Genomic DNA, 22,504 nt, shown 5'->3' on the forward strand with positions numbered 1-22,504 from the left:
CCAGGGCACTGCTGACTCATATTCAACTTCCCACTGACCAGAACCATCAGGTCCCTTTCAGTGGCACTGCTTTCCAGCATCTCATTCCCCAGTCTGTACGTACATCTGGGGTTGTACCATCCCAGGTGCAGAATCCAGCACTTCCCCATGTTGAACTTCACATGGTTGGAGACTGCCCAGTCCTCTAATTTGTTGAGGTCTCTCTGCAGGGCCTCCCTGACTTCAAGGGAGTCAACAGTTCCTCTCAATTTTGTGTCATCTGTAAACTTGCTTAGTATCCCTTCCAGTTCTGCATACAAGTAATTTATGAGGATGTCACCACAGTTAGAAATGGAGGCAGGGAACACTGGGACTTAAGGCTTGGATGCAACAGAGATTCAAGTTTGTTGGCACTGTGCTCAAAAGGTGAGACAATAACACTGTATAGTGATTATCAAAAAGGCAGTGGAAGAAGTGCAAAAGAACAAAGAAGTCAGAACAACATGTGAAGATGGATCACTGAGCAGAAAAAATACAGGCAATGACAGCAAGATCAAAAAAGAATCATAAAATGATTTTTTGTTTTCCTTTTCTTTTAAAAAAAAAAAACATTATTTTAAAGCAGAACAAAATACAGAGTGGAAGATAAAGTAAGGCACTCCAGTGCTTACTGCTCATGGTGTAAATCAAGTTAGTCTTAACTTTGCAGTAAAATTCAAAGCGTTAAAAAAAGAATCTAAGATGGAATGCTTATAGAACCTTACAAGAGATAAAGGTAAGCCTTTCCTGTTAGCCATTGTATTCATACACAAGATACATAGATGGACAGATAGATAGATATGTATATAGTAACATCAGAACAGAAAGGTTTAGCTACAGTAATGAGTGATCAAACAGTGCATATTCTGTTCTATCATGTCCCTGTCCAATAGTTCTAGTACTAGCTACTCAATTACTGCCAAGTCAGAATGCACCCATAACACCACATCCATAAAATTAACAAGCTTTAAAAAACATTAATAGTATTTTGTAGAGGGAAAAAAAAAGAAATCCTACTACAATTAAGACTGCACTCAATACAATAAATACCTTCCTATAAAATACTTTGCAGAAGTGTCTTTGATGAATTTTTAAACAAAACTTGTCTCCACTTGTGCTTGCTGTAAAACATGAAATCCACCAGAAACATCTTATTTTATTTTTGAGGGGGTTTTCATGTTCAGTCCTATCAGAGAAATTGTTCAGTTTAGTTGCATGAAGTTATTTATTTAAAAACAAGTCTTTATATTAAAACTGACTCTCAAAGGGTAGGTGCATAAATAAATGGCCATGCACAGTGAATTCAGAAGATTTACTACAGTTTATTAAGAATGCTTTTGGTTCCCCTTCTTGGAAGGGCAGCATTCCACATTATTTTTAATATCAGCTATATGTAAAGGTCAGCTGGATTCCTCATAGAATTTAACTGCACTTCAGTAGCTCTTCAATACATAACTAATTTTGTGTACGTATGGCCAGTCTTCGCGAGTGAAGATTTGGGAAAGGTAATCAACCCTTCGAGCCTGTGCAGTGGATTTTTGTGTAAATGATCATAAAAAAAGATCAATACAATTGAACATCAGCATTTTTGCCCTTTCTTCATTTCCAACAGTACTATACTACATCAATAAAAAATTTACATGAAGATATTATTTTCCCTTCAAGAGCTTCATATTTAGTTATAGAACATCTTGGAGGTAGAGTATCCAAGGCCGTTTAAGATGAAATATCTTTAGTAAGAGCTATTTTATATAGGTCAACAGAAATACAGACACTTCTCCCATAATGCTGTTATTTAAGACTGTTTTAGATGTTAGCCAGGGACTACAGTTCTCACGCATGCCATGCTGGTCCTAAGGGTCAGGCCTGTAAGAATAAAAACCTATGGTGTTTGTATGCAGGGGAAATCTCAGAGAAAAAGACAAAAGGTCTTCACCTAGATTTTTGTCATCTCTTCTGTTTCACTAGCATCTTCAGGAGAGAAGACTGCAAAGAAGTTTCACAAGGGGCATGACTTACAAGTCCAATAAATCCACCTTCTGCTTTAGTTATTGCTTCCTCATCATCAGCTTTGACTAACTGCAAGGAAGAAAGTAACAATCTCTAGACACTAGATTCATAACAGAACACGTTGAAGAAGGATTCTTTGCAGATACTGGATTAAGTAAAAGGCACAGAAAATACAGCCCACTTAAGTGTCCATTTGTTTGCAGCTCCCCAAGAAAGGGGAGCAAGTCTTTCACAGTGGTGTAACTAATGAAATTTTGACTCTTGATTACAGCATCAGTAGCCATTAGGAAAAGAAAAGAGGAACATGCAGATGTTTTAGGAGATCTGACATCTAGGGAAAAAAGTGACTACTAAGTCTTGGAAGGTTTCCCTTTGCTGATAGCCTCTTAAAAGCGATAGTGCAAATGAAACACACACCCTCCAAAAAGATGCACGCAACATTGAAGGATAGTTCTTATAGGTCATTACAGAATTTCAAGACGTGCTCCATTTATTAAATATGTAATTTTTTAAAATATTATCTGTGTACAAAGTGGTTGCTAAGGAGACATTGAATCACTGTGTGTAAGTACTGGAGTGTTTCTGATGCAAGTGTTTCCCTCTTTGGCATATTGGTATTAGCAGTTAGTCTGTTTTCTTCAGCTTGCTGATATTCTCCCTGCAAGAGTGATCAAGGCATTGTCTCTTAAAACTATTGTATTGCTTTTCTGTGCTTAACGTGATTTGGCCTAAAATGGCTTCATGAGGAAACCAGTTGGTCTTAGGCAAAAACCCAATAAGGAAGAGAGAAACTGTTTGAATCATACAAGCAGAGAGGGAACAACCAACCCACTCTTTGTGGAGGCTTCAGGACCTGACAATTTACTGAAAATAGTGTTGATTCCTTGGAGGAGAGTACACAGTAGGAAAGGGAAGTTAATCAAAAGGCCCATCCAAGGTGGAGAAAATACAATACTTGCACATTTGGGCAGTGAGAATGTTCAGCAGTGCTTTATTGGGGTCTGTTTCCCCAATGGATAGAGTAAGAAATATCTTAAAAGAACAGGGAAGGGACTAGCATCCCCAGCACTCCATGCCTAGGTACACCTGCCTTTCTTCACTTCTACCCTTTGGTTTTGTACATACAAAAGGTAGAATCTCAACCTCTCAGGAGAAAGAACAAAGAATTCTGACTATCCCTCACCACACAGAGCAGATTGCAAAAGGAAGATGACCTGAATCAAAAAAGTTACTGATAGTTGATAGTTCCCAAATGTGTTAGTTAATAGAACAATAACCTACTTTAACTACATTGCTGCTGCCTTGTCTTTCTGCAGAGTCTGAAAAAATGCAATAGTGCAAAAGAGATGGAGCATCTACAGGAAATAAATCCAACCTACAGATGTTCACCTAGCAATCAGATGCACCAGAAACTTTAAATCAGATCTCCTGTGACATTTTAAAGGACTTCTTTTGCACAACATTCTTTTTTCTCAGCTCAGACTGAAAACTCTTTTTCCCTCATCAGAAGCCAAGTAAAAAAATAAAGACATACTTTGCCCTCAAATTTCTGCTCCAAGCAAGATAGGCACTGTACAAAAAAAACCTGGAAAGCACCTAGAATAAGAAACCCCATGGCCTTCCAAGAACTTGTTAGGGAAGACACAATGTGAATCAACTAGCTAATGGATGAAGAAAATAATCAAATAAACAGTGCCAGAATAACCCTCTACTATTTTATGCAACAGGATTATTTAGCTGTTTGTTTATTAAACAATATAAGAATTGCAGGCATTTCTGCCTCAGGATCCAGTCCAAGTTTCACTAACTTTGATAGCCCTGGATCAAGTCCATGGTAAATATCCAGAGTAAATTTAATCCTTCAAACAAATGTCCACATTTCACAGAGATTCAGCTCTACAAACATTTAAACAGATACTTTACTATTATAATTTTGATAGCACATTGCATATGCATATGAATCTTTCCAGCCCATCAATTCCCAGCTGCTGACGTAGGCATGACTAAGAAGAGCATTAGCTGCAGAGGGCACAGAGACCACGTCAATCAATTCCTACAGTCTGGTCTGGCTGGGCTTCTCAACAACAACACTGGAGTGGTTGGGACAGTCAAGAAGGCAGCAGGAGCAGCGGCTAGGAGAAGGAAAAGCTGAGATAAAAGGAATGAGGTGACAGTAGGAGCAGCAAGACCCATATACAAAAAAAGTCAGGAACTCTGTTGCAGCCCACCCCTTTAGCAAGGAGACACTGCCTTTTGAACTCTCCACTGGCAGGCAGCTTCTCTGCTGCTCTGAACACAAACTGCCTGCCTCCATCACAAGAGCCTTCCTGCAGTCCTCATGTGACCCATCATCTCCTCTGCCCTGCAGCAAGGTTCACATCTCCCAAGAGTTATTAGCTAGTTACAGCTCTCACTGGATTTTAAAGCTGGTATATTCAGACTGCTACTTTGATGAGGATTGCAGCTCCAAGATAATCCCTGAGAAATATTTGGTTTTCTTTTTCAGATTATTCCTTAAAACTATTTTTGCCATTATGCCTATACAAAACATGCACATACAGATACAAGTTTTTAGAATCATTTGGGAGTGCACCCAGTATTGACATGTGACAACATTGTTTCCCAGTACACACTCAGCCTTGTGGTTTGGGTTTATTGGTTTGTCTTTGACTGCCAGTTCTCTGCTGCAGGGTTCAACTTTGTGGTAGGTATTGTGGAAACCTAAACCAATCGATTCTGGTTCATAATCAAGACTCTGAGGTAATATTATAATAAAAAACAATGAGAAAGGGATGCAGGTCTGGCTAGGGATTGATTCTGTGGTCTTTGTTCCACAAAGCAGCACCCCAGGAGTAAAAACTGTAAATACTCTTTCAGAGCTTTCGTGCTCACTCCTTTGTACATTGTTCATTGGTAGTTCTGGGAGTAAGACTTACGAGTCCACTTCTATCTTCAGCTTTAATGATACACTTTTGAAGAAGCAAAAGGCCTTTAGTCCTTTCCTGAGACTTTCTTTACAGCTAGAAAATTTAGCTTTTAAGAGCAACTTTATTGTTTCTACATGCTTTGGTTGCATGTCATACCTAGGGAATAAAGTCATGTCACACGTGGAAACCATTCTTTAAAGGTAAGAGGGTCCTAACATCAGGTCTGACAAAAGAAGGTAACCTGAATCCATTGCATTATTTCCTTCATCTACAGTGACAGGAGAAGGGAAGTTACAGAGCATGTGAAACTTTTTACAACAGCACATAACCCTTGTTATCAAATTCCCACGAATCTCACATGCCCTAAAACTAAAAAACCCCACAACCAGGGAAGTCATTAGTTTCAAATAAAGAGAAAATGTGTCCATACAGCTCAAAATAACCTACAGTACCAGCATACAGCCATGCCAGCTCTGAATTGTATGCAGAATGAAACTAAATATAACTGAAGCAAAACTGCTCCTTTACAATCTTTTTCCTTTGGGACTATCTTTCATATAGTTCTATGTATTTAGCTCTGGGATGAAAGACATTGACTGCTGTCTCATTTCCCCCAGGAGCTAGTTGCTTCTCTGTCTTCATGTACCACATGGGAAGGTAAGAATATAGTAACTTCGTCACAGGCATAAAGACAAAAAACCAACACCAAATCAAGGCTTTAGACATTTGCCTTTAAATGCAATCACTAAAATCAATGGTCCCACAATCACCTAAATTCACAAGTCTCATTAAATTACTTAATGAATTCATACAGTAAGGGAATAGTCTCACCATGAAAAAAAGCAATGCTTCATATTTCAATAGTTGGAGCACAAATGTCATTTGGCAAGAGGCAAAAAATCAAGTGATTTTCCAGCTATTTAAACACAAAGCACAGCTTCAAGCTAATTAATGCTGTACAGACTAGCCAAACTAATAAATTTGTGTAATAAAGAGTGGAAGGGGCTTACACAAAAACCATCACTGAGCTAATAACATATGAACCTGTAGTGCACTGTGAAGGTCTACAAGTGAAACTACAAAATAAGTTACCTGCAGTTTTATACAAATAAACATAAATACCTTTTCAGATGGAATGATGATGTAGCTCTCTACTTGCACACAAAGACTGACTTCTGTAAATCCCACAGTGTTAATGGCACAAGAAAGTAAGACTGTCCAACTTGAACTATACCAGGAAGGGAAGATGTGTTCATTGAAGAGGTAAGGAATAAAGTCCCATAGGACTAAAAGAAATATCAAAGCCCTTCTTTAAAATAAACTCTTGCACTGTCACTCTTTTTGACTGACTGATTTATAACTAGTATTATTCTTCTCTAGGATGCCAAAATAAACCGATCTTACAGGTTGCTGAATTTATTTCTGCATTCAATTCTTTCTTTTCAAAAGCTGTCTCTCACTGGCTGCAAAAAGACTGCGCAAATAACCGCTAACATCAATGAAACTTGCTTCTAGATGAGCACACCAATCAAATAAGAAAATGCACAAACACTGCTCTTAAACAGATGTTGATTAATATTGGTCTTTCCTCCCAGAAATTGATTTTCTCCACCAATTAAATTCTGTCCTGACAAATATAGTTTTAAACTCTGCCCTCAAATTCATAACGTTGCTCTTAAGACTGGTTTCCTTTCCATTTCACTAAACATCTGGTCCTAACCCCTAAACTCCTTACTCCCACCCCTTAAATTTTTTTTCTGGAGCATCTTCATATTGTCTCCTACTTTCCTTTTCACACAAGGAAGATTGCCAAGAATATCTGCTTCTCAAAACTTCTCCTTAAAAAGCTTTCCTCTGCTATGACATAAAAAGGAGACAGCTCAATGGTGGCTGAACACCTGCTATGCAAGGATGTGCTCCTCTTTCAGTAACCTTATTTGGCATTCCCTTTTCTTCTCTCTCCACATTAGCCACCTTCTGATTACAGAAGGCTCTCATTACATCTTGATTCTGCAAGTTCTCTCTCCTGGTGCTAAAAACTGAAATCACAAAGAAATTACAATCTCTGCTACAACTCTAAATTGGTTGTCCAGCGGCTATATATTCATCCTTTACAAGTTTGCCCATGGCACACTAGAGCCACGGGTAGAATGGAAGAAACAGTGATTCCACCTCTATTTTCTTTGAACGCAGTCAAGCACCTGCACTTAAACTTTACAGATAAGAAACCATCTCATTTATGGCCATGTGACATTATGAAAGTTAATGCTTTCATACCTTGTACATTCTGATGTTTTATACTAGAAACCCATTACAAGCCAGAAGCACTTTACGTTGGAAAAGCTACTCTAGTTACTTTTAAAACTCGTGAAAAGTATTATTAATTTTCTAAGCCTAATATTTAAATTGATTAATGCTGACAGCTTCTTTTGCCAATAAAACTATCACTGAAGGAGTGATGAATTCAGTGTTAATGGGCAAATTAACAACTGGCATGTCTGACGTTTGACTGTCACCAAGAACCACAGAAACACAGAATATGCCAAGTTGTAAGGGACCCCAATAATACTTTATACTGCAGGTACATGAGACTTATTAACAAATAATGCAATGATCTCCACAACTACCTGAAAGGAGGTTGTAGCAAGGTGGGTGTTGATCCTCTTCTCCCAAGTTAATAAGCAGTAAGACAAGAGGAAATGGCCTCAAGTTGTGCCAGGGAAGGATGAGATTGGGTATTAGGAAAAATTTCTTCACAGAAAGGGCTGTGAAGCATTGGAAGAGTCTGCCCAGGAACGTGGTTGAGCCACTATCCCTGTAGGTATTTAAGATGCGCAGATACGGCACTTAGTGGATATGGTTTAAGTGATGGACTTGGCAGTGCTGGGTTAGCGGTTGGACTCAATTATCTTAAAGGTCTTTTTCAACCTTAACAATTCTATGACTGGGTAAGAGGAGAAGGGAAACGCCAGAGGGGAGAAAAGTTTGAGATCTACCCCAGCTGAACAATGGCTACAATATTACTCTTTTAACAGGCTGCCAACATTTATGCCACTCCATGAGAGGCTAATATTTTACTTAAGGCATATTTACTGGTAGGGAAGAGTTGGAGCTCTTCACAAGGTACAGAGAGACTTAAAAAAAATAAAAATCCATCTGAAATTCACATAGGTTTCATTAGCACCACAGACCTTGTGAAGTTTAACAGACTAAACTCTCATTGGCATTTGAACTTGCATGTTTAAAAAAAAGAAGGAACAGATACATTCTGTTGCATCTAGGACTACCAACACTAGATTAAGAGACAGGAAAAGGTCAGACACATTCAACAAGAGGGAGATAAATGGCAAGGCAATAATATTTCAAGGCATAATTTAAGATATTCACAATTCTACTCAGACCATTGAAGATCCTTCCTTTATCAATAAGAACAATACCATTACCTATTTTTGAAAGACTTAACGGATTAAACGAACACTGACTCAACTTTACACCTCCAAATCTTACTGCTGACCTTCTACTAGCTGGTCCAAGGAGGTAATCTTCTTGGAGCCATCAATTGTGTAGATTGTTCTCACTCCCTGGGGCAGATTCACATTGTCGGACAGAGTTCGGGTCAGATCAGCCAGGAGAGCTTCAAAGGATCTAAACCGGTCAGGGGAGATGGCATATACAATCCCTTTGAAATACCGGTCTCCATTACGATAGAAACGAACTTTCTTGGCTTTTTTCTCGGAACTCAGGGTCTGTAGAGTACGGGTTCGGTAAAAGCTGCAGTGGGCACTGTGAGTAGGGCTGGGTAAACCATTTACCCGGGACCCTCTGCCATATCTCTGCGCTTTATCACGCTCATCAAAATGCTCCAGCTCCATATCTCTCCCAAGGGACATCTTGAAGTTCAACCTAAGGGATGCACAAAAGAAGAGAAAAAGAAACTTAAGACATTTTAAGGGAGCTCACTTTGAGACTATATTACATTACAGAGGACTGTACATTACAGAGGACTACTTTCTAGGTTGAGAAGAATGTTTGAATAAAACCATGCTATATTCACATGGTCCTTTCACACATGCCATAAAACTATTATAAGTTAGACTTTTGTACACCATAGAAAGATGACTCATCAAACCAAACTGCTAGTGATATGAAAACATTAGAAGTGTTTGTTCAAATTCAGTAACTCTGAAAATGAGGTGATGAACTTGAGCAACTGGAAAAAAGGAACAAACGCATCAACTTTCTACTTTTTCTCATGTTATATTCAGGTGCTATTTGAGTCTAGTCTACCTTCTAGACAGCTTGCCCCCACTGAACTGTTTGTTCCAACTTCTGTATCAAGAGGTGTTGTTTCAGAAGGGCAGCCAGTTGCCAATAAATAAGCAATTAAGAACTTTTCAGAGGAATAGATCTCGCAGGTTGGCAATGAGAATCGGGACTATCACTTAGTGGGTCAATCCCACTGTTAAGTCCCTGCATATTCAACCATTGGTTTCCTTACAGCCTAAGCTTTGTAATAAATTACTTCAGTTGTCCCTGTGCAAATGCTTTACACACTCTAAACCAACAGAAGGGCTCAACTGGCATGAAATTAAAGAAAAAATATATTGGGGTAGAGAGGAAACTAGTATTTTTCAATGAGAAAGCTACTTTAGTGCTCTGTAAGACTTGCAAGATGTATTATTGACATCCTAAGTCTAATATTCAAATTGATTAAGGCTGATATCTTTTTTTTGCCATTACCAAAGGAGGGATAAAATCAGTGTCATTGGGCAGATTAGCAATTGGTGCCTCCCACGCTTGACAATGAGAAAAACCCATCAGCCCCGACCAAAACAATCCCAGTTGTTCAATACAGTTCACATAAATAGACGTTCACATGTTCTGAGAAGAAACCAAAGAGGAAAATACTTCTGTTCCTTTTTACAGCCAACACAAGACTAAATTCTACAAAGAGCACATTAATCTTCACAAATAGAAGTAAAAAAATAAAATAAAAAAAAGAATTATCAAAAAATCACTAGGTTCAAAACACATTTATTTTAAGAGCCACCTAGATCTGCAGTTGTCTGCAGAACAGCAAAGCACAGTAAGTTTATTTATAGCACAGATACATAGACCTAATTTAGAAGTGGCCTCTCTGATTGATTTCCAATAAAAAGACAAAAAATGGCAAGCACTAGCTTTGTTTCAACCACTCATAATGATGTGACCATTAAGAAAAAAATTGTATTCAGACCAGTTGTAAAACAGTGGGAGGAAATACACAAAAACTTACAGTTGTTCTTTGGCTTACAGAAGTTCGTATGAAACTAATGATTATACAACTGGACCCTGATGCTGCAAAGCTGTAGTGGATTTGCTCAGCAACTTCTCAGAGCAGCTCATGTGCTTGACTAGCACAAGCACCTAAAGGTAACCACTGCAAATGCAGGGCCTTGGTGGAAATTATTTACCCTGCTTTGGTTACAGCTCACAACTTATTTTATTACACTGGCACAGGATCATATGCTTATGTGTATATGCAGGATTTATACCTGGAAATACTGTAAAGGCACGTAATAAATACATGGTGCAGTATATGTTTGTGTTTTCTTATATATATAAGAAAAAAGACTAATCTATGTTTTTCCCATACACCCCACTTAATTGAAATGAACAAGAATGTTTGCTGTAGCATTTTGTTGATGTTTCTTTACAGGCTAAATACAAATATACCTTAGTGGCCACAGCTTAGGATCAAGATTGTACCGCCTCTGTTTCCATGTTCAAAAAATGATGTCACTTGTTTTAATTCATTTTCAATTACAATGAGAACCTCTTATTCAGATTTAAACAATCCCATAATGCACAATTCAGAAATAGTATCTCAAAAGCAATGATGCCTGTGCCAAGAAAAATGGATTTTTCCTTGGTCTGCTGCTTCCTTTGCTCAAACCATCTCAAACACACACACACACAAAACAAAACCAAAAAAAGGAAGTTTCGGTGAAGATATACACTTTCTTAAGAGGCTTTCAGCTTTACCTATTTTGAATGAGAGAAGGAAGAAGTGTGAGTCACTGCCCTTTCTTCTGCACGCTTATGCTTTAATCAATAGCGCCTGTAATTCCCAATTTCGCCCTTTAAAACAGAAATAGAGCTCTCCTTTAACACCACACTCCTGCTATTTACAGAAAAGCGTGTTAAACCACAAGGTCAGAGCAGACAAAGAAATCCTAAACAATTTGATCTGATCAGATGTTTCCGTTTGTGTGTGTATAGATATATAGTCGTATACAGGCAGATACGGAAAAACGAACGGACACACCCCTGGAAAACCACCATGCCCAACACTTCACACCCTAACATCTGTTAAAGAATTATTTATAATACAGGTGTGGGTGAGCATTTCCATGAAACAAACACACATGCCGATAAAAAAAAAATACATCACGCAGCGATGTGACTGGGACCCAGTGCAGATCACACAGATACTAAGCAGCAGGACGACTACTAGTCACTGGGGGGAGGGGGGAACCGGGAAACGTGGATAAATGCGGCAGCATTTCACGAATGAAAAAGGGGCTTATAATGCCGGGGTATGGGAAACGTGTTTGAAATACCCCCAGCCCGCTCGAGGTGGCACCAAGCACTCCAGCCCCGCCGCGGGCTGTGCGCGGCGTGACCCGCACGGTGACCGAGCCGGGGGCGCACGGGGGAGCACCGCGCCCGCTCCCCGGGCTGCCGGGGCCATCCAGGGGCCATCCGGCCGGGATGCCGCAGAGAGGGGAGGCGGCGGCGGGTACCCGCGCCCCCGCACACGCACCGGCACACGCGGGGCCGCCCGGGGCCAGCGCCGCGGTGTCGGCCGAGGCCGCCGCCCCGCACAATGGGCACAGGTGCACACACCGCACTGCCCCGCACCGCCGGCCACCGCGCCCCGGCGGCCCCGCACGCCGCAGCCCCCGCGCAGGAGAGAGAGGGCAGGGACGGCCCCGGTCCTTACCTGTTCTCCGCAGCCTGGCGGGCACCTCCTCGCTCAGACCTGCCGGCGGGGCGCGGAGGGAAGGCGGCGGCTCGGAATGGGAAGCGGCGAAGGAGCGGAGGCTCCCCCCTCCCCCCGGCGACCACCCGGCTGCAGGCGCAGGAGTTGCCGCAGAAAGCGGCTCCACTGCCTTTGTTACGCCTCCCCTGGCTGTAGCGCGCTGCTGGGGAGCCCGGGCTGCAGCTGCTTCGCCTTTCTTCTGCTGCTGCCGGTTGCAGTGATTTGCATTAGCCCGGCCCTCATTGAAATGCGGCTCTTCACACCAGCCTCTCCCAGGCGCACTCCAGAGGGCGGCGCCGCCGCCGCTCTCTCCCCCTCTCTGTCTCCCTCCGGTTGCGGCCCCGATCTTCCATCGGCGCTGGAGCCGCTCTGGGCAGCGCGCCCTGCCCGCGGAGCGCGGGTGCCAGGGTAGCCCTCCCGGGACCAGCAGGCTCTCCTGGGGCGGAATTTCTGGTCGCACCGCGGGTAGCCGCCAGCCCGGCGCCTCCCTCCGCCCCGGGGAGACCCGGCCAGCGAGACATGCCCGATCGGAAGATGCCGGTGCCCGAGGCAGGGCCGTGCCTGGCGGGGCCAGCTGACCCGGCGTCCAAAAAACGCCTTGAGAAGTGATTTTACCAAATGTGTGAGTTGACATTTCCATGAAGCTCGCCTTCAGTCCCCAAAGCCCCATGACAGGGTTTGGGTGCTGAAGGTGGGACTGATGTGGAATTTAGGTATGAAAACCAGTGAAGCCATGCTTATTCACACCACTTGCTTAGTTACAGCTGACCTTGGAGGTGACTAACATCCACAGTTGCTAGAGTTTTTATCCTTAAATTTCCCAGAAGCTGTATTTGCCCGAGGGCATCTCAGGCTTCATCTGACTGAGTCACTCCTCTTATGGCCTTAGCCCCTCCGGTCTTGGAGCATGTTTGCTAAGGCAATCTCCACACAAAAATTCAGCCATAGCTGGTGCTTTCTACTCACAGGCTTGGTTGTTCTTCACTTTAATGTAAAAATCTCAGTGGTTAAAACATTCTCGAGGTGAAGGATCTGGTTTGTTGTTTGTGCAACAAAGACTTCAACTCTGTTTTTGTCAGGTAAACAGCCCATGCATGGTCCAGGGGGACATGGAAGGGAAGAAAACACAGTCTGTCCCTTCTGTTGAAGCTGCTACACTTTGAAAGAATTAAAAATGCATTAGATCAGAGAGAGGGAATTAGTCTATAACCTCGTGGTTTATGGCATTCATTTGGGAAGGACAAAAGATGGATTTGTGTGTCTGTATTACGGACAATTTATATGTTTTATGTCCATAAATCCAGAGACAATCAGTGGAGCAGGGACTTAAGCCCAGGGTGCCCTGCTCCCATCTATTCCTCTAATCAGAATAGAGGCTCCTGCTTAATCTGTCTGAAGGCAAATGAAGCCTTCAGTCTACAAAAAGTGTAAGAGGCTCAAAAGAAGAAAGGAAAGGAGCACACCCTGTCTTTCCTTTTTCCCCTTGAGTAGTCCACATATAGGCTCTTAGGAGACAGGAGATTCCCTAAAGGAGAAAAACTAATTGTTCTCTGTCTTCATCATCCTGGAGAAGTTCTTTAATCACTAAAGTATAGAGCAGAGACATGAGTCTTCTGGCTACACTTTTTTTATTAGGTTAGGTTTTTTTTTGAAAGGGAAATGAGCACCTAAAACCTTCAGAAAAACCTCTGCTCAAGGAAGTAACAGCATTAAAATACCTGAACATCAAAAAGATTCAGAATTCAATGTACCACTCTATCCTCAGCACGCTCTTACCACCTAGCTTAGTATTTGTAGATCTTGTTCTAAGGAACTTAATTCTTGGTTTATGGTCAATGGGTGCAGAGTCACTTTACTATAAAGGCTGTTGTTTTTCAGATGCAAGATCCTAGAAGAGGAGCACCCCCACACTGAGTATTTCAACAGCTACATTGCTTTTTAGTCTATTGTTTTTGAAAACCTCTTGGTCTCTGTTTAACCGTAACCGATACAGTGATATTAGTTATGTCGGTACACCCGATGGGAGAATGGAAACTAATTTAAAAATAATTCTGATAGTCTTGTAACAAAATTCTAGTCTTTAAACCACTTCTTTTGTAGGTCGACAGTCAAGTAAAATATTCATGACCATCTTAAATTATAAGAAAAACCAGGAGATCACAAAGATTAGAGATGGAAAATACTATCATGGTTCTGACAAAGGATTGCTCTTTAACATTTTTCACTGCTATTTTGTCCAGTTCATTTTAAATGTCTCGAGTAATGGGGCTTCTTCTTCCCAAAGGAGACATCTCTTCGAAGTTGAATTCTTCCAGTTATAAGGAATTTTTTTCTGATGATCAGGTTAATGGAAGTTTCTTATGTTTCAACTCATTACTTTAGCTATAGTGCCCCGTGTTCACGTACATAATTTATTTCTCCCATTGGTGTTTACATCTCTCTAACATGTATTATTTACGTCTAGCCTAAGTGTGCAAAATATTTCACAGATGTTCAAGGAAGATCTTCACTCCAATTATATTTAAAAGCAAAGAAAAGAATACAATATAAATCAATTAAAAAGTATAAACCTGGTAGGAAAATATCTTTTAAAATGTGTTGTTTTGTTCATTTGCAGTTTTGTGTCTAACATGAAGACACAACACTATAGTGTACAGTCTGATTGCTTCCGTCAAGCATGCTTACAGTGCTTTTCTTTTTAAAGCACTTTAAAATATGTTTTTCTTTAGCTTTTTCCATTTGTTTGTTCTCAAATTAAAACAATGCCACTCTAAATAGAAATAAAGCTTAAATAAAATTTAATAGAGTTTAATATAGTCACCCTGTTAACAAAACATAGTTTTGCTAGTACAAAATTATCTTTCCTTGTTGGACAGACTTTGAAGTATTGCGTTTCCTGAGCCCTTGTAATGCATCTTTATTAACCACAAAACAGTCACTTCTTAATCCCACTTTGGATAAAATAAGTAACTTGGACTTCTCATCTCTGTTATTCTTAATCAAGACTTTCAGATCTAACAGTATTCCAGCAGTGCTCTTCTGAACATTTGTAATTTTTAAGCACTTTTGTCAAACTAGAATTGGATACAGTTATGTCACCACTCAACACTCCTGTATCTGAAGGCTATACCAAATGCCTTAGAACATTGTTCTGGGAGCTTCTCTTTAGATGGCTAACCACTGTGACCCTTAAATCCTTTTCAGAGTCACTGCTTTCCAGGACACTGTCTCCAGTCTTCTAAACGTGACCTACATTCTTTGTTCCTACTGAATGACCTTGCATTCAGCTGTCTCAAAAAGCATGTTCAAATGATCCTGGCTTACTAAAGGATGTCAATTTCCCTATAGAAAAGCTGGTTTTTATTTGCATTATTTAGTGCTTTATGCATTTGATGTCATCTATAAATTTTACAGTTAATGCTGTTAAATATTTCTTCGGATCACTCATAAATTTATGTAGTAGCCGAGGACAGCATTTTCTAAAATGTGGGGCTCAATCCCCCAAGGCAGCGGTATCAAGGGTATGTTTATAGCTCATTCCACTTCATGTCAGGGAGGCATTCAGCTCTCAGGATGCCAAACCAGGCCAAGGGAACTGGTGCTAGTGCCGTCGCATATGCCCAGTTCAGCAAACAGTCTGTGCCAGCTCCCAGCAGGGATCTGAGCAACTGGAGCAGCACCAGCCAGCTGAGCACTGCAGAGGTGTGGGGTGGGGTGGCGGAGTCCTGGCACCAGCCACACGTTGGGAAGAACTCGCTTATGAAAAAGAACAGAACTATATGAATTCCTCCAGATTACCCAGGGGATGATGATTAGCTGTTTATGGTTACTTTTGCAGATCTTCTATTTAGCTGGCTTTTAATTAATTATTACGTGTTATAGTGATTTTGTATAATGCTAATCACTCTAATTAGATTGATATACTGCTGTGTGTCTGTTGCTTTACAGAAGGATATGTCAGTGTAGTCATCTTTATCAATCATATTCAACAATTTTACCCAGCCCAATTTGACATGCTCACTGTCACTAATTACACAATCATTTTCTGTATTGATGGCATCACATACCAGGCCTTCAGTTGTTTTACCTGTTAGTGATTCCAGCATAGATAGAATTATATAACCAAGATCATATTTTTCTGTTGTTCAAATGTAACCCTAGCTTTATCCATGTTTTTAATACTTCCTTAGCATCCTCCTGTTTTCTGAATAGCAACATTAAATGTTCAGGCAGACCAGTAATAATTTCTTTTTAAAGTACTCATGTATGAAAAATTATTTGCATATTATTTTAGGCAAAAGCATATTACATTCCTGACTAGGATGGAACCATATTATGCATACATGATGACCACATTATGTTCTGAATCATTATTGACAATTTCAACTGTTCTCTTCTAATAACAATCCTATCATTTTTCTAGGATTAATTTTTATTCAAAATATATTTTTTTAATTTCTCTTTCTCCTTAGTATTTCTGGCTGTAAAATTTCTCACTGATAATTTGTCATATGTCTGTTGTTGATATTTCACTTGTCCAAACTTAATTGTCCAATGGGCAAAAGAAAAGCTTTTGCTATATTGTCTGATCTATATTTCTCTTCAGTGGTAAAACCATTCAATGTTAAAGACTTTTTTTGCTCATTTATTGGCTTGTAACTGACTTCTTCAAGAAATTCATCTTTTTAGACTACAAATCGGGAGTTAATTCTCTTTGCATACAGCAGATCTAATTACTTGCTAGTCACTGGATAAAACATTCTTAAAGTTATTTCTATATGTTTCCCCACTAGAAAGAGGTCCCATTATAAAGTGAACACATTCAGTATTGGAAAATTATCTCATTTCACTTTCTGATATTCCATCAATATTTTCACTACGTCAACAAAAGACCTTCAACATGGTTTATCAAATTTATGTCTCTTATTTTTCTTTCAGATATTGTTGAGATGTTTCAAATATTACTATTACTATTTCAGGTATTATTAAGGACGTGTTTAAAGAGCTGTTTTTCTGATTTGATTTTCTTGCCCATATTGGTTAACAAATTGAACCTGTAATTTGGGATTATCAATTATAAATGAACCATGCATGTGGCAGGTCAAATCCTACCTGTGAAACCACTCCATGCATCTCCAAAATATTCTCCATTGCCATGTAGTGTAGAAAGATGTATATCTGAATAAACTTCTCCTATAATCTTTCTCTTTTCCAGGTTGCCAAGAAGCTGAATTAGAATAATTTTGAAGTGCAGAATCTTAATTTTTGCTCATCTTTGGTTCAAAATAATTAAAGTGAATTGATATTCTTTGCTGACTGGTAACCTTTAGCAGCAGCATTTTAAATAATTTAGAATATGTATGTCAACAGTAACCTTAACTCGATCTTAGTTGTATTCACATGCTCTAAGCTGAAGATTTCAGAAATGTCTTTTTCATTTGGAGATAAAGCTGGAATGTTTTATGAATATAAATACACAAACTGTTTTTTTGAATGACCTAAGAAGAGCATATGTAGTAGTTTTGTTTACCAGTGTTCAAAAAGTAAGTTAGGGGGGATAGGGTTGGAACAAAATTTTTACAAATATTACTTTTAAAAAGGACCTGATTCCCAAAAGGATTTAGAGGGTGATATATTTCACCAACTATTGGCACTTTTTAAGTAAATCCCCAAATAATTTTTTTTGCAATGTGGGTTTGGTCAGTCAGAAGAGGGTTGGAATATCACAGTAGCTGAGGCAGGATTTTATGAGGAGAAGAAGGGATACACTATAGCGAGGAGCCCCGAAGAGAAGATACAAGGACTCCCTGAAACAACATCTCAGCCTTGGCCATATTAATCATCACCACTGGTCTACTCTGGCCTCCAATCGGGAGGCCTGGAGACACACCATCTATAACGCTGCTGATGCTTTTGAGAACGCACGCAGGATCACTCTCGAGGAGGAAAGACAACGCAGAAAGAATCGTGTCCTGCAGAATATACCACCTAAGGAGTCTTTCTGCTGTGCCTTTTGCAACTGGATGTGTCTATCTCACATTGGCCTCTTAAGCCACCAGTGCACTTGAAGCAAATGTGGGTAGAGTCCTTCCCAAATCTTTGTTCGCAAAGCCTAGCCATGAATTGTGACTCTTGTGGTAACATGGCTCAAGGTAAAATCACATCAAAGTATAATATTCCATAGTCATCATAGATTGTGTCAGGGATGCACAGATAACCAAATTAGTATACACAAAGGAAAAAGAATGAAACTTAGAGACTCTTTGACATAACCTAAACAGAAAGACAACTAAACATAACTGATAGTCTTCTCACCTTCCCCTGAAGAAAGAATTTAAATGCCTAAAAGTGTACTCAGACTTTAGAAACCTAGATACAAAACTGAAATCGGCCAAACACAATACCCTTTTGGACAGTTCCAGGTGCCTCCAGTTCTACTGCACCAAACTAGAATTACCCAAAAGTTCATTAAAAACTTGAGCTTGAAAAGTCTTCAGGTTAAATGACAATGATCTGGAATGATTCAAAATGAAATATCTTCGGGAGTGGCTGTTTTAGAATTACTTGTTAGAAAACGTAGGGCAAAAGCTCTGGGCTGGGGTAGGTTGATGTTTGCTCTAATTTTAAATTTCTCTTGATTGTCAGCTTAGTCAGAAATAAGGTCATTGTTATCTATATGGTAACTATGTTTAGGTGGGGAAATTAATGAGGTTTAGAAGAAAATAGGGTAACTGGTGATAATTCTTCTTCTGCTTGTCCCTGTGATTATATTTTGAAGGTTTAGGTGCAGTCAATGTGAAATATATTCACATATAGCCTTACACAAGAATTTTGATAAAAAGAATAAAAAAAGGCTATTGCAATTAATAGCCATAAAGAACTCAAAGACAGTTTTTAAGATTACATTCAAATCATTGTGGATAGGAAGGAAAGTAGTATTAAGAAAGCTAATCCACATGGTCTTAGATAGTAACAAAGCAAAACCTAATTTGCCGTGAAAGTGGAATTCAGAGTCCACTGTTTTGAATAACTAATTAATTTTGCTTTAGTATATGAAAGTTTAGTGTAAAATATCCCTTGAAAATTTATGAAGGGCTGTTTTACACAAACAGAATTACAGCTCTTTAAAGAACCTTAAATCATGCATGGTTTAAGTTTGTGAAGCTTCAATAAGGGAATTTATTGTGGAAAAAGCAGTATTTCTTTAGGCTTAATGGTTAATTTATGATAGTGACAATAGCAGTAGATCGTGACAATAAAATTTATCTTTTTTTTTTCTTCCTTTTTGGGTGATGTAGGCCTAGGGGAACTGCCTCCAAACAATTATTCTTGTTTTGTTTGCTCAGTTTAATTTTATCAAAGTTATTACATTTAGAATTATCTAAACAACAGAAAACCTACTTCTCAGTTTAAAAAATTGACTGTTTTTTGATGCTCTGGAATGCCACTGTAGAAGGAATCAGACATTAAGTAGATATGTGGAACTTCTATGGAACTTCTAATTACACAGTTATCACAGAAGAGGAAGATCTTTTCTGTTCTTTCATTGGTCATGTTCCTTTTCAAGTATCTCTAATTCCTTAATTATATGTCCATTGTAAGAGATCTCTCACAGTGATGTCAATATTGCCATGGTAAATTGAGGTTTCCCTGTAAAGCCAGGTGACAAGCTTAAGCACTAATTTCTCACTCCGTAACACTGCTGTCTAGTGTGATGGTAATATCTCACTTTTCTAAGCAGTAAGTTACTTTGGGAGTTGAAGAGTAACCCATGTCAAGGTTGCAGGGAAAGCTTCAGCTAAGCATATTTTTGGTCACTGACTTAATTTATCCTCTGTGGAATCTCACAGTTCTCCTATCCCTCAGTCAGTCTTGGAGCTGAAGTACTCTGTCATCCATAACTTACTGAAAAGGTTGGATGAGTTTGAGTACCTTTGGGTATCCAGTAGACCTGTGAAGTGTCACACCTCTTTATCTCTTTCTGTGCCTCATGCATTCATGCAGTATAATACTTTGCTTTCCTAGTCTATCATGTTCCTCAGATGACATCCTAGCTCTGCAGTTACTTCCTTCCCTCCCTTCCTCCCCCTGCTCAATCACATGTTATAAGGTGCCAGACACATCCCACACCATAAACCAATCTGCAGTGCTCTCCCATCCACAGAAGAAGATAATTAAGGAATGTATGAAGTATGGTGTGCTTTGCAGAAGAAATAAAGCTCTTAGAAAGATCTTTTTTAACAAAAAAAAATCTAAAGATATGTTTATATTCCTTTAAGACATACAATTTTGTGATGGTCGTCTACAAAGTCTCGTTTTTATCAAAATATACCGGAAGTGTTGACTAATTCTCAGTTTTGTCCTTGAAAACTCAATTTGTCTCTGTCTTACAGGGTCCTTTTTTTACCCTGCTATCATTCTTCCAGCCTGTGTTCTCAAGCTATGGCTTTTCTGGCCTTGTCTTCTCAACAAGAGTTTTCAGGACCTATGGCTGTGGCCATTGACCCTTAAGAGCTTATATGTTTGTTAGAATACCTACATTGAGAAAATTTCTTTTCTGCCTGTTTCCTCAGGCACGGTGCTGCCAGATCACTCCAAATATAGCAAATATCCCTTTAACCAAGCAATACACCTAATCTCTCTCAGAATAGCTCTAAATTTAACATGGCCGTAAAAAAAAATGCTGCTAGGGATTCATCTCATAGACCTGCTAGTATTCTCTTGCCTACAAAATAAAAGACTAGTACACCATCTTAATTGTGCCAAATAATTATGAGTTGCAATCAGAGACTCTTAAGATACATTTACTCCAGAAGCTGAAGGGAGCATATGAAAAGGGGAGGGAATTAAAATGAACTTGATAATAAAGCTGAGATTTTCCTTACTATGCATGTTACCATGTCAACCTGAGTTATGCAGCATCACATTCAAGATCTATTCAAGACCCCTTCAAAAGCTTAGCAACTAACCAGGATATTATAGATGGATTTTCAGCTGATTTTGACATCTTTTGCATGATAAATGCTTCTTAAACACATTCTTTTTCTGGTTTAATATCAAAAACAACTGAGCAAATGTTTAATTATATCCATGCAGATGGTTTGTTATGTAAGAGATAATTACTTGTCCCACTTTGAAAGTACTAAACCATGCAGAAAACATGAGGCTCAATCATTTTAAGATGTCAAGTAACTTAATATAAAGTATTATTTCTTACACATAGCAGAGGAAAAACATGAAACCTCAATATCCTCAATATGTGTATGAGTTTTGATTGTTTAATGAGGATTCTTTTAAGTTATTATGTGAATATTTCCTCTGTTCCCTCTTAGCATCAGCATAGCTTTCCACTGCTGTTTGGCCTTTTATTGAAAACTGAAGCAATGTAAAATTTGACAGCTAATCTTTCAGAAAATGCACTTTTCTTGTTTCTCAATTACTTAAGTATATATAATGTCTTTATGATTCAAAATATTTTACAAATGATTTGAGGAGTATTAGTTCTGGTTTTAGCATCTTAGATTTGAGCATTGTCTAAGCTAGTACACAGCAGAAGTTGGTAGATAGAAGCTGTTAAAAAATTATAACTTTTTTACCTGTTTCCCATGTTAGTTGAGCTATTTAAGTGTTTTGAGGAACAAAAGGTGCAAAAAAATGTGCCTCAAAACTAAAATAAAAATATCAGCCTGAAATAGTTTAAATTTGCATTCTTAGTAAAGAACTTGGACTTCTTTTTTTGTAGTAAAACACTGTATTAAACCTGCAAAAGGGAATAAACCCAGAAGTGATAAATGCATTGCACAACACCATGATGATCACTTAGCTAGATGAAAGTCACCAATAATGTAAAAGTGGTTAAGCAAAGTTTATCATCAGTTGTAGAAAGTTCCCTCACTTTTAAGACAGATCTAAAAAAATTGTTCCCAGAGCAGCAGAACAAATGGAGTTCAGTCAGTAGAACATCTTGCCTGCATTGATTCTTTGATGTCCAATGGTGAGTGAGCTTCTTGATCTTTTCCTCAGCACAGACACAAATACCCTTTCCCTCTAGCCAGCTGCCTCACTTCATAACACTTTAAGGAATTCAAGGTACTTGAGCTCTCTCCTCTTGTCCAATTTGATTACAGTTTCCAGTGGCTGCATGTGGGGAGGAGGCAGATGAATGGATTTGCTCACCAATGGTAGCAGGCTGGCAGTGATTCTCCAGAGAGTGTGTGTAGTCTCTGTTGGGAGAATGGATGGCCCACACCTTTGCACTGCCAAAAACATGTTGAAAGTTCAGGTAGGTACTCAGTTTGACAGTATTTGCTCCATACTTTAGAGGAGCTCATTTTTAATTGAGCATTACTGAATTTTCTGAGTTTCGTATCTTTAGCTGAACCAGTGCAGAAAACTTCTGTCTCAGCAAATGTCTGACAGACAGATCCATTTATGTAATCCCTGCATATTCCTTGGCCAGCTCAGCATGTTCCCCAAACGCCCATAATCTCAGCAAGAAAATTGTCTTCTTATGCTACTTCATATT

At 39.3% G+C, this 22,504-nt stretch overlaps 1 protein-coding gene across 4 annotated transcripts in view; it reads right to left on the reverse strand.

The window, feature by feature from the left end:
- DCLK1 (doublecortin like kinase 1) overlaps positions 1–12,233 on the reverse strand; it is a 248,269-nt gene extending 236,036 nt beyond the window's left edge. For 3 of the 4 annotated variants that reach the window (XM_017818597.1, XM_017818599.1, XM_017818601.1), the window contains exons 1-2: positions 11,941–12,233; positions 8,470–8,858 (exon numbers count right to left, since the gene is read on the reverse strand). In XM_017818597.1, the coding sequence (XP_017674086.1) occupies positions 8,470–8,845 (376 nt within the window). In that variant the 5' untranslated portion in view covers positions 8,846–8,858; positions 11,941–12,233. Of the gene's footprint in view, positions 1–8,469; positions 8,859–10,979; positions 10,999–11,940 lie in introns of those variants that run through there. The other variant, XM_017818598.1, reaches the window with a different exon arrangement.
- Between the last annotated feature and the right edge of the window lie 10,271 nt (positions 12,234–22,504).

The sequence above is a fragment of the Lepidothrix coronata genome, unplaced genomic scaffold, assembly GCF_001604755.1.
Source record: "Lepidothrix coronata isolate B3197 unplaced genomic scaffold, Lepidothrix_coronata-1.0 Scaffold69, whole genome shotgun sequence".
NCBI classification, from domain to species: Eukaryota; Metazoa; Chordata; class Aves; order Passeriformes; family Pipridae; genus Lepidothrix; species Lepidothrix coronata.